General features: G+C 40.8%; 2 protein-coding genes across 2 annotated transcripts in view; one reads left to right on the top strand and one right to left on the bottom strand.

The window, feature by feature from the left end:
- The window catches only part of cacna2d3a (calcium channel, voltage-dependent, alpha 2/delta subunit 3a), a 136947-nt gene that overhangs the window by 15244 nt on the left and 107528 nt on the right, over nucleotides 1-14175 (bottom strand). The window contains exon 25 of the mRNA XM_039800316.1: nucleotides 12901-12978. Within this exon, the coding sequence (XP_039656250.1) occupies nucleotides 12901-12978 (78 nt within the window). The remainder of the gene's footprint in view (nucleotides 1-12900; nucleotides 12979-14175) is intronic.
- Nucleotides 2606-9841, top strand: LOC120558947 (leucine-rich repeat and transmembrane domain-containing protein 1). Its single transcript, XM_039800317.1, has 4 exons — nucleotides 2606-3327; nucleotides 5150-5534; nucleotides 5662-5867; nucleotides 8230-9841. Exons 1-4 carry the CDS (start codon nucleotides 3291-3293, stop codon nucleotides 8775-8777), a joined length of 1176 nt encoding a protein of 391 aa, XP_039656251.1. The 5' UTR covers nucleotides 2606-3290; the 3' UTR covers nucleotides 8778-9841.

Consider the following 14175-nt stretch of genomic DNA (forward strand, 5'->3'; position numbering starts at 1 on the left):
AAGACTCAGAGGAGCTTTCTCTCAGTGGGGGTTTGCCATGTGTTTGGGGTCTGTACAGTACGTCTTTTCAGGAGCACAATTAAGAGCTTCATCCAAGTGCAAAGCAATGGTAAAACTGGCTACACGTTGTCAAGCACATATTTGATTTCCAAACTGGATGTCCCATCAGTACAAAGTCCTTTTGCAAAAATTAGTTATGTTGTTAATTCTAGATTAATTATTTATGGAATTTGGGAGGAGGTATTTGAGAATGTATAGATAATGTTTAACACATCTTAAAGTGCATGTAGCTATTAAAGAGGAACATTTTGGTATTGATATCTCTAATACTCTTGTGCTATTGGTATCAAGCCAATACTGGAGTCAGTGTTGTCTACCTGACATATGATTACTGTAACATAATGCAGCTTACCAATTATACATAATTAAACAATACTTATTCTTATATTGCATAAATGTTGATTTTATCTTGTTATAAAATTCGGATTTGAAACACACATGCATACACAAATAACTAATAGTATTATTAGTCCTTGTCCAGAGGAACAGGTGCAGATTATCCCGTCATAAGCTTTGCCAGATCCTTTCAGCAGCCCACCATTTCTACACCCACATGGAAAACCCAGGAGAAGAGGCTAATTTAAGATGCTGGGCAACAGCAATGGAAACACACATGGTATAAAACCAGGGAGAACCTGGATAAGCCAATAAAAGATACAAGATCATCTACTCTAAAAGAAGCTGTAAAAACAAAGGAAATAGTGAGTGACTGAGAAAGAAAACAGATAAGGAGCTCAAATAAGTTGTCAGATAGAAAATACTGTGAAACCTTCAAATAATTAAAATATGTAAGATTTCATGACACAACTCATCTGAAACATGAAATACTCCATGTAGTATATGGTATTGTAAAATTAATAAAACAAAAGTTTAAATATAGTTAAATAATATAGGATCTGTTCAGCAAATAAAAGTATTCATGGTGACATATCCAAAATGAGCAGTAGAGGATTTTGCTCTGTAAAATTGTATTAGAGGTGAAAAGTGCACATTGATGTTGGCTGCTACCTGAAAGTCGGCTTAGAGCAAAAAGAGAAAAGCCCAAATCTATCTCACTAATGCTCGAGACTTTTCTGTACTATAGGGGAACATTTAATTTCCCAAGGTATAATTTAAGAACTTGGGGTTATTTATGCCCTGAGCTGGGTTTATGAGTCCAAAGATGAAATCCACTCCAAATCCACCCCATCACCAATCTGCTAGCAGTGCAATCCCAGGCAAGGAGAGATGACAACCGGTTTAAATCCTACGGATATTTCAGGTTCTAATAAGGATTGTATAAACATATATATCCATCAGCGCAAGGGTGCATCTGAGTGTGTGCATGAGAGATGAGAGATGTAGTGATTTGTAAATTTTAGTTGTGCATTCCAATGCAGCTACACAGCACAGGGGCGGATCATGTCATGATGCTGAACAACATTTAGAGGATGAGCAGAATGGGAGGCTATTAAGGGTGCCAGAAGTCGGCACCATTGACCTCTCCTTCCTGTGTGTTGTGGTTGAGGCAAAATTAAGACTAAGATAAATGACTTTAAAAATGATCAGGTGGTTCATTGCTTTACATTTGAAAAACATTTGGAAAAATCTGTGCTGCACAAATGTCAAATAGCTCTCTGAACGAACCATAAGATTAAATAGAAAAGATCATATGCAAATCATGCAAACCATCTTTGTAGTTTGCCCTTAAGGCCTTGATGCCACATGCATGAAATGCTTTACAAGAGATGCACATGGTGATAATATATGACAATCTGGTCAGAGGAAGAAAAGTAGGGCATGTTTTCTCTCTTTCCTTTTTTGTAACTTGATGCTTAACATTTTTAGATGTTGCAGTCTGTACACATCAACAAAAATGGGCTTTTAGCAAATATAAAGGTGTCATCACACATTTGAGGATGTGTTTGCCTATGTAGGTGCACATGACCACTCAAGTGTGCATGTGAGTGTGGATGCAAGTGTGGACATGTTTGCGCAGGGCATGACCCTATACATGCGTTCATGTTTTTTTTAAAGCATCTTCATGTGTGCATTACTTGATCAAGGCTGATTTCTTCACACATTTACCCACAACAAATCAACTAAGTATAAGCTGGTGACACATATTGACTCACTTTTTACTATATGACAGAATGAAAATAATTGCCATGCCCTTCAGCAGAAGTAAGGATATAAATATGGATGGACAGGAGGGCAAATATCAGGGAGGGTACTACAAGCCAAGGTCAGCTAGTGAGCTTAAGCTTAATCATAATCGTCGTTAAAAAATGATTCCATCATTAATCCCTCCCTGTCTCCATCTTTGTTCATTTTTTGCTTCTCCTTCAAGCGACCCATGTGGTCAGATAAGCTTAACAGTCAATCCATTTACATGTAAAAAAAAAAAAGAAGAAAAAAAAACTCCATGTGAATTTACTGCAACAGCTTAATATCCTGCTGTGTGCATGTGTGCATGCGTATGTGTGCATTCGTGCGTTCTGTGTTGCTGTGCTGGGGGCGTGTTCTGCCAGCCCTTCTGCCCACGGCTCATGCATAATATCATCAGAGCATGCCACAGCAATGGGCATCCTCCGAATGTGTTCACTCTGTGTTGAAGTGTTTTGAGTATTTGTGTATTTGACATACCGCAATCCAGATCTAATTTTGTCTTGTTCAACTCTTGCCAGAGCAATAGGAGATAACGTAAATGTCAGCGCATGTGTGTGCGCTGTGATTTAAGAGGAGCAGCTGTCTGCTGGGAGAGGACACGCCATCACATTCCCCCAATCATGGATTCAATAGAGGAGCAGAAAAAAAATCAAATCAAGCAAGAGAGAAGGGAAAATAGCAACCAACAGCATGAAGAAGAATACAAGAGACAGAAAGAGAGGTTGAGAGGCAGTGAGAGAGCTACAGAGGTATAGAGCGATAGAGAGAGATAGAAAGAGAGAGAAAGAGAGAGAGAGGAAGAGCTCCCTAACTCCAGTGATTCCCAGACTGGCTAGCAGTAAGCTCTGTGCTCTGATCTGCCTGCTCTGATGGGGTTTCATGCCCGTGCAGGCAGTGTTGGGGATCCTGAAGGCAACACAGGTTCCTGCTGCTGATCTCAGCCTCTTATTCCTACCTATTGACCATATCAGCCTACACAGATGAGAGTCTGGACAGCTAATCTTAACCTACTACCGGTGGCTAATGGATCATCAACCAGTGACAGTCACTAGTATCCAAAAAGGGAGTTAAAAGAAGATCGAATGCAAGTGGCCCAAGGACGACTGGCAGATATGAGAGGTAGGAGCTCCATCACTGGGAAGAAAATTAACATTAATGCATTTGTGTATATGTGTGTTGTACGTGTGCATGGCTAGGTGGGCTGCTATCAGCTGCTGAGTCTAGTATGTTGTGTAGACTGTTGTATAACTGAGTGGTAATGAAGCATGGACTGCTCCTGGTTTACAACCACAACACCTAAATTTAAGCAGTTAAATTAACACACCTGCACTACATTCACACTTGTATGTTCACAGCTGTATATTAGCATTGCCTTTGAGTGTTTCCCATTGCAAAAAGGTATTGACATTGTTACCAAGCTGATTTAACTTACTTGCTGTGTGTGTTGTGTGTGCATGTCATAAAGCTTCTCTGTGTGTACTTTGGGCTGGAGGGACACATCAGAGCAAAGAGCTATTCTCCTGTGTTGAACTCATTCCAGGGCTGTTGTTACAACGCTCCACTGAGCTGATGCTGTTTATGTGTGTCCATGCATTGTATGCATTTGAGTTTGTTTATGAGTAGGTGCACACGTGTGTAAGCACATCCAATGAAATGCATTCTTGCATACACTCACACTCTCACTTTACTAACAAGGATGCAATTAACACAGGGCTTTGCACTGCAGCATGCTAAATCTCAACCCAGCCATGTTCTGATTGTTATTGTTGACGCAAGCAACATCAAAACAACAACGCTGCCAAGAGCCGCCGTACCAAACTAACACCTGAGCTTAGAGCTGGGAGTGTCTGCGCCTGGGTATTTCTAAAATCCACTGCAAAAAGTCCACCAGCCAGCAAAGACAAAATGATTATTACATGCTTGTTAATGGGAAACGGTCACTCTAATTAGTAGACTATGCTACAATAGTGTTTATTCAAAGAATAGGGGAGCAGTGTGCGAAAGGCTTTGGTATTTTCCAAGTGATACTGCTGCATAACTGCTGAATGCTAAATTGCAGTTGTTCGAGATGAGTGTTGTATGAGCACAGAATTTGAACAATTATATTGTGCTGTGACATGCAACTCAACATTCCTCAACGGTTGTTTGATTATTTCAGCTGCACAGTGTTTCCTGAGATGAATCTGAAAGTAAGCTTCAGGTTGATAATATGAAACCCACTGCTGCTTCATTACAAAGGCATAATTCAGGTGAAGATTCTAGTTGAAGATGCTGCATGATACAGGAGAAAACAACGTATGCCTATGGAGATAAACATGGTGCAGCTAATCAATCTGTTAAGGATCTGTGAGTGCAACTTGTGAGCCAGCTTCATTCCCAGGCTTGGGTCTGAGCTTCATTTCAATGACCCTCAAGCTACTCCAGCCAATGCTATAAATACTGCTGTAATGTTCCAGAAGGAATGGACATGTGAAGTCATCTCAAATGGGAATCAGACACCCAATATCTGCTGTGTATGTTTTTGTGTGTGGGTGAGGGGTTATGAGTCTTTGGTGAAGTCACCCAGGGCCACTGGCTATGGGAGGGTGGGAAGTGGGAGTTGGCATATTAGTAATAAGTTTACTTTCTTGTGAACAGTACTATCTGCGCAAAGGCAAAGTAAACTTCATTCTTTTGAAAGACTTTATTTTCAAATGCATTTATACGCACTTAAATGTCTCTTTTCTGTGACAAAGGTATTTCTTTACTTCAGTGATGATGGCAGTTGAAGACTGTAGTGTGAATGTATGTAGTTATGTAATAGTAGTCCAGGGTCTTGCTGAAAGAGATCACCTCCTTTGTCAACCTAGAAAATAAAATACTTTTTTGATATTTAGCTGCAAATACACAAGCATATATGTTAAGATGTGTAATCCAATATTTGTCCCCCTTGTTTTCACAGTGGTACTGGTGTGTGCCCTCCTCTCCCTCCTCTCTTTGTCACATGCCTGTCCAAAGGAGTGTAGCTGCAACAGCAATACCAAAGTAGTAGACTGCCGGGGTCGAGGCCTATATGACATCCCCCGACGACTGCATCCGGACACCCAAGAACTTTATCTCCAAGATAACCGTATCAGGGGGCTGGGATCAATGGCTTTCCGAGAAATACCACTTGTCCGAATTCTCGATCTATCTAATAACTCTATAACATCTGTTTCACCGACTGCGCTGCTGGGTCTCAGAACTCTACAGCGCCTCAGCCTGGCCTACAACAGCTTAAGAGAGCTTGACAAGCGGTTGCTTGGGCCTATCCGCTCGCTTTCACACCTGGACCTCTCACACAACAGGTTAAACAACAACACTGGAACAGATCAAGTTTGTTGTTTGTCCTTGGTTGAACAATACACAGTTTAAACTTGATCACAGATAACTCATTGTATGTATTTCGTTTCCTTGCCTTGTCTTTTACTGCAGCCTGTGGGGTTTGCCTGGAGCCATGGGGGACAGTTTGAGGAACCTTAGCCACCTGGGGCTAGCATACAACAGGCTAACACGATTGGACCGCTCCCTGTTGGAGGTCCTGACCCGCCTGGACAGCCTCACACTACGAAGCAACCCCTGGAGGTGTGACTGCCAGCTCATAGGCCTCAAACTCTGGCTGGAGTCCTACCTCTTTAAAGGTTAGACCACTAGTAGCTCCAGGCAGTGGCTAGGGAAATGTCTGTAATGTTTCCAACACCCATCCATCTCAATGCCTTTCCTGCTGGGCATTAGGGTAGAAATGGCTGGCCTATATATTGAAATGACCAGTTTACACAATGAAAGTAGTCTATTTTAGTGAATAAAATAGACTGACTGACCTCAAAATGTTTATATATTGTGCGCTGAGAGGTTGACACAGTGAAGTTAAAAACAGGCTAAAACGTCTTTCCAGTTATTAAACATGGTGGAATAAGTGTGTGTGTGGAAGGAATGCACATTGTTTTGGCTTTTATACTATTATTAACATCTGATGAGTACTGTGTTTGGGGAGGTGACAACATGCATGTCAGAGCCATACTGGATAATGTTATGGTGACGATTTACAACATTTAGGGACTGTTCATTATTTATTAATGGGGCCACTGGAGAAGTTTTGGGACCTTTAGTCCAAATACACATAACTCTCCCCTCACCAGTAATAATATTTCTATGACCCTCCAAAATGATTTGGAAAAAAAGCACGACCCTCCCCCAACAATTTATCGATACCTTCTACACTGGTTTGCACTTGGCAAAGATATACAAATTACCATTGTTATTTTACAGCAACAACATACGTGATTAAACCTCTGCATTCTCATCTGACGCATCACACTCCTCTGTTATGGTGTGGTGGCCATTTCAGTAGATTTACTCACTAACGTTGTTGTGGAAACACAATAATCATGCTTCATCACTGCATTACTAAATGCACACTTCCTGCATTACTGCATTACTTCAAATACTAAGTTACTCCTCTAGTAAACTAGTATTCGTGTGAAATAAAACAATAAAACATTGAGACCATTCAGCAAGGCACTCTGGGTAACATTCAACTATGCTTGCTATGGACTCGTCACTAAGCTTCCTCCACTTCGCCGTTTAAACAAAGTGGAATAAACCTAAGTCCAAATCTACAAAAAACCCGCAATCCATTAGTAAGCTGACATCAAATGTGGCATTTAGGAAACCTTTATTGCAACCTTGGCATGGTAAGATGTCCAGACTAGCAACATTCATTTTCATTTTTTGTGTCCTGCTGCCCAGGAAATATTTTTTTTACTAAAGCAGTATATGAAATCAGATGTATTACCTACCACCATTTAGTTGTTTTGTGTTATTTAGCTAAGATATTTATAAAATATCTGGTCATGCCATTATTCCACTCATTTTTTAAACAATGCAATTCCCGGTTTCAGCCACCAGAGGGGCAGTGCTCACTGTGCCCCACAGCCAAACTCATGGATCAGACCCATTTGGTAGCGAAGGAGGGCCGAGGCTAAGAGCTACATGGAAAAATATGCACCAAATAAGCCACTTTGAAATTTTGCTGTTTCTATGAATACAAAAGTTGGGTAACCCCCCCGCCCGGACTAAAAAATGTTGGATGACCCTCCCCTCAACAAAGAATAAAAAGACATGACCCTCCCCTATTTTCCTCCGGTGGTCCATTCCATAAATACCGAACGGTCCCTTACAGTAGAGTCTTTATTGTGACTGTTGCTTCACTGGTATTGCCTGACCATAAAGCTTATCAAAACGTAACATGCAGCAATAAGAATAACTTCATGTAAGGCACTCTATGCAGCAGCTCTTACAAGTATGGTAGTGATCTCTACAGCCAGAGATAGAGAGTGTATTAAGAGTTAAATTGCCAACTACATTATTTTCCATGCTAGACCAACCCCAGCATAGATTAGATAACACAAGAACCAGTGTACACTAAAAGATATAGCTCGCTTGGAGTTGGCTGGCCCGCCTACACGCCTGTGTTACCCTGACACAGCTATCGTCTTAGAGGCTGAAAATTCTAATTACTGCAAAACAGAACAATGGACCCAGATACAGGGATGTATGCTTAATAGAAAGCCAGTGGAGAATCAGGCAGGCGGAAAGGAAGTGTGTGACAGAGCACGCTCGACATGAATAGCAAGAGAAATGATTAATGAAATAAAGAGATTTACGGGATAAACAGAGGGCAGCCAATAAAGTCCCAACTCAATGCTTTCTCTGCCTCGATCCCTTCGGCTCCAGTGATTGAGGTGTTAATCATATCACACTTGCTAATATGACCCATTAAAGTAAGCCATTACACCCTACATTAAAAAAACATCTCAAGTTATGGGCTGGTTCAGGCTCAGCTATGATGATTATGACTGTGGCCTCCTCTGTAGTAAGCTGCCAAAAAGGAATGTGCTTATACTACACAACTGATTAATGCACGCCTCCCTATTACTTCCTGCCCCTCAGTCAGTCTTTAAGCATCTCATTGTGATCTAACTATTTAACTCTGATCCCAAGGTGGAGTGGTGGACCCCAAAAAAAGAGGGAAAAGACCGAGAAGATTGCTTACTACTTTCCAACGCCAGAAAGGGAGAGAGAAAGACAGAAAAAAACCTAACCTTTTTCCCCGCATGACCACAAGCTACCATTACCTGTTCGCTAACATACACCACCTGGAGTCTGAGAGGCTACTGCGAGGCCACACCCATGGCAACCATGCTCATCCCTCTAGCCACGCTATCCATGTCCCCATGGCAATGGGGGAGGGTTATGGTGGTGGGGGAGGAGGCGGAGGAGGAGGAGGGGGTTTGCCAGAGTGTGAACCTAAGCAGAGGCATCGGCCTGTCAACTTGCGCCACGCAATTGCCACAGTGATCATCACCGGCGTAGTGTGTGGGATTGTGTGTCTGATGATGCTGGCTGCAGCAGTGTACGGCTGCGCCTACGCCGCTATCATGGCCAAATATCAGCGGGAGCTTAAGAAGAACGAGGAGTTGGCAGCAGCTAAGGGGGCAGATCATGCCATAGCAGATGAGAAGGAACCACTGGAGAATGCTATCGCCTAGGAGGTGATAACATGAACCCTGGACTTAAAACCTGGGCCTCAACCCTTTAACCTAATCCAGAGTGGATTGATGTGTGTGCTAGTGCATGTGTGAGAAAAAAGAAGAGAATGAGATTCTTTATGTGTGGGCGTGTGTGTGCTCACCTCCTACCGAGACTTGGGTAGCTAAACTCCACAGGTATTTGACTATGCACTGATGAGAAGAGTATCTTCTGCTGTATGCGGGTTCGAGGGGCAGGCCAAAGAATCCAAAAGGAATCAATTCCATTTTATCTAAAAAATGCATATCACAGATAGGAACAAATTGCTATATATTTATAATTGTGTATTTGTAGGTATGATAGTAAAGCTCTGGTATTTAAAAACAATGGATTTCAGAATTTGTTGTATTTTAGTTGTTGTTCATAATTTGGAGTCTGATTTTGAGGTAATTTTGCAAAAACTTATAGTAGGCAGCTGCTGTCCATTAAGTTTTGTTCTAAGTTGTTTGTATCATTAACGTGAGAGTAAGAGAATGAGAGTGTTTGTGTCAGTGTTTTTGCTTGAGTGTGCGTGTGGAGATGTATACTGTAGGCACATATTTATAGAGAATATAAGAGTCTGTGCCTAATAACGTGATATAGTTTTAAGGAAGAAATTTGTTTTCTTAAAGGATATTTTTCTGACAACTGAAGTGAAGATGGGGAATTCATTGAAGCAATAATGAAACAAACTAAAACGAAAACAACCACAAAACCTGGACGCCATGTTGTTTTTCTATGACCTCAGAGGTTCATGGGTTTGAATTTTTAGATCTACAGTTTTTGAGATCAGTTGAGTCTTGTTTGTGAGTTAATGCTGATCACATAATGGTAGTCATGTCATTTAGTATGTATTATATTAAAAAAAGGGAAACATTTGACCTGATTACTATTTGTCTACTGGCAAATAATTTAAGAAGGCAAGTATCCTTAATTGGAGAAAGTATCTTTACAAAAGGAGTATCTTTGGTGGAGATTCTACTGTTTTCTGTATGTCTCTTTGTTTCACTAATTGTTTTGAAAAATAAAATAACTGAACACAATACTCAATTCTGGAAACCAAGTTAAATTTAAAGATGCAGTAGGTAACTTTCTGTCATATTTGCTGAAACTGACCCTATGTTCCAGTAGAACTATATGAAGCTGGTAATTGCAGCCTGTAGTGCGATTTGCAAAAATCCACCGCTCCCTGTTCAGATGCTCCAATCATGGCCGGGTGGGGGGGGGGGGGGTCTAACTGCACGTCAATCCCTGCTTATGCACATGCATTTATTCTCCCTTGTGGGGGGAGGGGCCTAGGAGACCGTTTTGGGCTTTAGCAGAAAGGGGGGGAGGGACTGAGAAGTTGTCGATGTTCAAATTCTTTGGCTAAGTCTTGGATCTTCACAATCCTACCTACAGCACCTTTAATGTAGCCATGCAACCTTTGGTGAAAAGAAAATGTCACAGATAGCAATACCAATTTCTTAAAAAAAACAGGAAAATACCCCTCATTTGAAGTGTTTATTTAAATTAGTAGTGCATGTGTTGCTTGCACAGTAAAACAATTTTTTTCAGTTTTAGGAATTGTTATTATGTCAACTTGACAAGATAAAATGGTGGAACATATATTTCTATGAAAATATTGTGGCTTATACTTGATATAACTTTAATAGTTTGCTATTTATGACAGATGCATTAACATATACAGTAGGGTATGTATTCTCGGATGATGCCCAACCTTTTTTTCTGATGGAGTTTACTGGTACCATATCAAGGGAATTCTAAAGTATTATATAACGAAACAGCAGGTCAATCTGATTTCTGTTTCTTGATTATTTTAATGTTTGTGAACTGTTACAAAGAGGATATTCAGGCAATGTTTTAAGATTATATTAAAAATGTAGTTTATTGTGCACATTACGAGTATCCATTAATATAATCTATATATTAATAATTGGCCATCAGCAGTCATTTTCAGCTTACTCAGTGTAGCGTGGAGGCACATGACTGTACACAGATGCCTTTGGTCTAAACGGCTGACCTGAGTTTTGTGGCTCTGTATATTAAGGCAGCAGACTCGCTGCACGTGGCTCAGGATGTGACCACAAACACTGACACACACACAAACACACACGCTGGAATACACAGGCGTGTATGTACGAACACAGTAACATTGTGATTCAAGCGATGTCTGCAGGGCCCATGGTGTGTGATGTCATCAGCCTGTCCTGTTCAGTTAGTGTATTAGCGTATTTACAAGTCTACAGCTCAGTGAAGCGCAGAGCAGTGAAAACTGGCCCTAACCGGCCCACGCTAAATTTGCATTCTAGCCTACATCTCTCCTCCCCTCTGACTCGCTTATATAAAATAATCCTTACAGACATTCTCCGATCTGACAAGCATGATCGTCATTACTGTACATCAGCACCCAATGTAACAATAGGGTATTCATAAAACCTTGTTACTGATTAGTCATTTGGATTGCTGCTGAACAGGATATGAGAGAATGATATAATCTTAAAAACAATAGTGATCAAGTCAACAATGTCAAATAATACCGTGGGCTGGTGTAAACTGTGGGCTGCTTGTGTACCACTCTGCTAGAAATCTGATGCTCCCTCTATGCATGTGTGTGTGTGTGTGTGCGTGTGTGTTTGTGTGTATGTATGTGCGCGCACACGTTGTGGCACTGCACAGACTCTCCCATCTCTGTCCTTCTGCTCCAGTGGTTTCCCCCAGGCCAAGAGTACCCACAATGCACTGCTTTCATGTCAACGCATTCAGGCACCGTGAAATAATTTTCTCTTTCTCTGCCCTTTTATTTCTTCTCTTACTTTATCACTGCATTTCTATAAAAAAAATTCCTCTTTCTCCTTTCTTTAGTTTGTCTTCCCATTGTCCAGATATTTTTCTGTGATTCCCCTACTGGCATTACTGGCTCTCATCTGTCGACACGAGAACTTGCATAGATAATCAGAAGAAGCTTTTAATATGAGGCAAAAGCTCTGCTCCACATTGATCCTTGGCGCGTATGGGCATTGGAAATAATTGCAATACTGCACACTCTGTACACTGTATTTGAATAGTATAACTTGCACGTTCAAGACAGTTGTACTGGATGATTACTAAAGCTATCAATGTAAAATACAGTGGGACAACAGGACTTTCAAAAGGCATGCAGAGGACAAACATAAAGAAAGTTGGATGAACCTTACTTCAAGCATAGCTGCCTGAGGAATAGAATTGAGCCAGAAACACATTGTCTATCTATCTTTATATTTTAGCAGTTTTGTATGTTTGTATTTTGCTCAACGTGAGAAGCTGTAAAAAAAAAAAAAAAAAAAGATTCTAACAAGGTGCTTCCAACTTTCTTTATGTTACTTGCAGATAAAAATATATTCTAACTTGTCATTGTCATATGTACTGTACAGTACCACAGTAAAAATATTGCAATAATACAAGAAACAATGACTGGAAGTCATTTGGTGCCTTCGGGGAGGTGGGTGATGAATGATGTAATTTCACAACTTTTCTGAAAGATAATACCCTAACTACTGTGAAACCATACATCTGTATCTCTATCCTCCCCCAGTGTCCCAATTTCTTCCATTTAATCTTTCTCTATAACCAAGTTGATGGGAAACAGAGGGCCGCACTTCATACCATCAACTAGCTGATTGCACCAAGTTGCATTATATGGGCGTGACATTGTGGGGCTTCTGAGTCACCATGACGTGAGATGAGGCAGGCCACAATGAAATCCTCTAGGCCACAATATGCCTTAAATAAGCAAAGGGGCAAAAGATGAATGCACAAAAGGCGTTGATGAAACTGGCATCTATTAATATATGTAGGCATGAATACACTTGGATGCAAACGTCTGTGCCATGTTGCACTCTCGCCTTTTTCTGACGTTCATGCAGGGGCAAGCGCATGGACAAAAAAAGCAGCACATGTGGGCAGTGAGTGTTTCAACTCAAAAAGAGGAAAAGAAGTAGGGTTAGACAAATGTAGACTGAGAAAACAAAGCCAACATAGCAGTGTAAGGAAAATATATTGCAGCCTCTGTCAATCTAGAAGTGTGTGTGGGAGAGATAAAGAACCACTTGAGTCCACACTTACCCGCAGCTATGGGTGATTTCCTCTCATCCAGAAGCTGAATGGCGGTGCTGGCCAATACAACACTCTTGTTTTCTGATCCTAAGCCACACACATAAAAGCACACACAAGCACACCACGCACAGGCACACACACAATATAATTCCTTATATTAGTTCTGAACTGACCACAGCGTGACTGGACAGAGAAACACTGCACATAGTCATGGCTACCACTAACTGCCACAGTCCTGTGAGGAAGAGTGCATCCAAGGCAAGACCGGCGAGTAAATAAGAGGCTTTCAGATCACTTGTATTAGCTGGCACTAATGGAAAGCCAGAGGCTGAGGACAGATGAGAACATATTCTCCCTTTGGAGGAGAAACCATTTCGTAGAGACATAGTTAAACTGCAAATGTGCGAGGTGCCTGTGTGTGTTTTTTGTGAGTGTGTGTCTGTGTGTTCTGGCCAAGTCACTATGGAAAGGGCTGAACCTCTTCCTAACGTATCTTATTTCAACCCACAGCAATCAGTCCTGTCCACAAGAACACAGCCCAGAATTAATAAGAGAGAAAGGGGAGGTAGAGATGCAATGGCGAGAGAAAACGACCAAATATGAGTGAAAAAGGAAAATAGGGGATAGGGGAAATATAAAAAAGGTCTTTCTAATACAAGTGAGTATAAAGTTTAATAAGTGCATTTGACCAATTGTGAGTTTCTTTTGATTGACTTTATAGTGTGTCTTATAACTCTTGCCCGCTTCCTTTTCAGTAAAGCTTCAGACAATTGGTGGTGCCAGTCTCACAGTGACTATCAGTTTCATTATAAGGCATGGGCCGGTATGAGATTCTGACAGTATGATAACCTTCAGCAAAAATATTACGGTTTCATGGTATTGCGGTATTGCAATTAAAGCTTTAAAATTAGTGCTGTCAAACGATTAAAATATTTAATCGTAATTAATCACATTAATGTCATAGTTAACTCACGATTAATCGCAATTAATCGCGCATTTTTATCTATTTTAAATGTCCCTTGACTTTTTTTGTCCCATTATATTTTCTCATTTTAATGCTCTTATCAACATGGAAAAGTGGATTGGCTTGCTTTGTGCAAATTATTTTTTTATTGGAATGGAAATGGAAATGGAATGGAAATTGATTTATTTGAAACAGGGACAATGCACAAATAAACATTAAACTTGTTAAACAAGATAATATGTCTTCGGCCAGGTTATAGCAACAATTGCTAATTTCCACCTGTAGTCCCTGGGCAGGTAAACAACAAGGTAAAACCAGGT

This window comes from Perca fluviatilis, chromosome 5 (assembly GCF_010015445.1).
Source record: "Perca fluviatilis chromosome 5, GENO_Pfluv_1.0, whole genome shotgun sequence".
NCBI lineage: Eukaryota > Metazoa > Chordata > Actinopteri > Perciformes > Percidae > Perca > Perca fluviatilis.

Excerpts from the sequence above, each read along its gene's own strand:
- LOC120558947 (XM_039800317.1), top strand. The coding sequence starts at position 3,291 with ATGCAAGTGGCCCAAGGACGACTGGCAGATATGAGAG. Across the intron at positions 3,328-5,149 it reads ACGACTGGCAGATATGAGAG|TGGTACTGGTGTGTGCCCTC; the intron begins GTAGGAGCTCCA and ends TTGTTTTCACAG. Across the intron at positions 5,535-5,661 it reads CTGGACCTCTCACACAACAG|CCTGTGGGGTTTGCCTGGAG; the intron begins GTTAAACAACAA and ends CTTTTACTGCAG.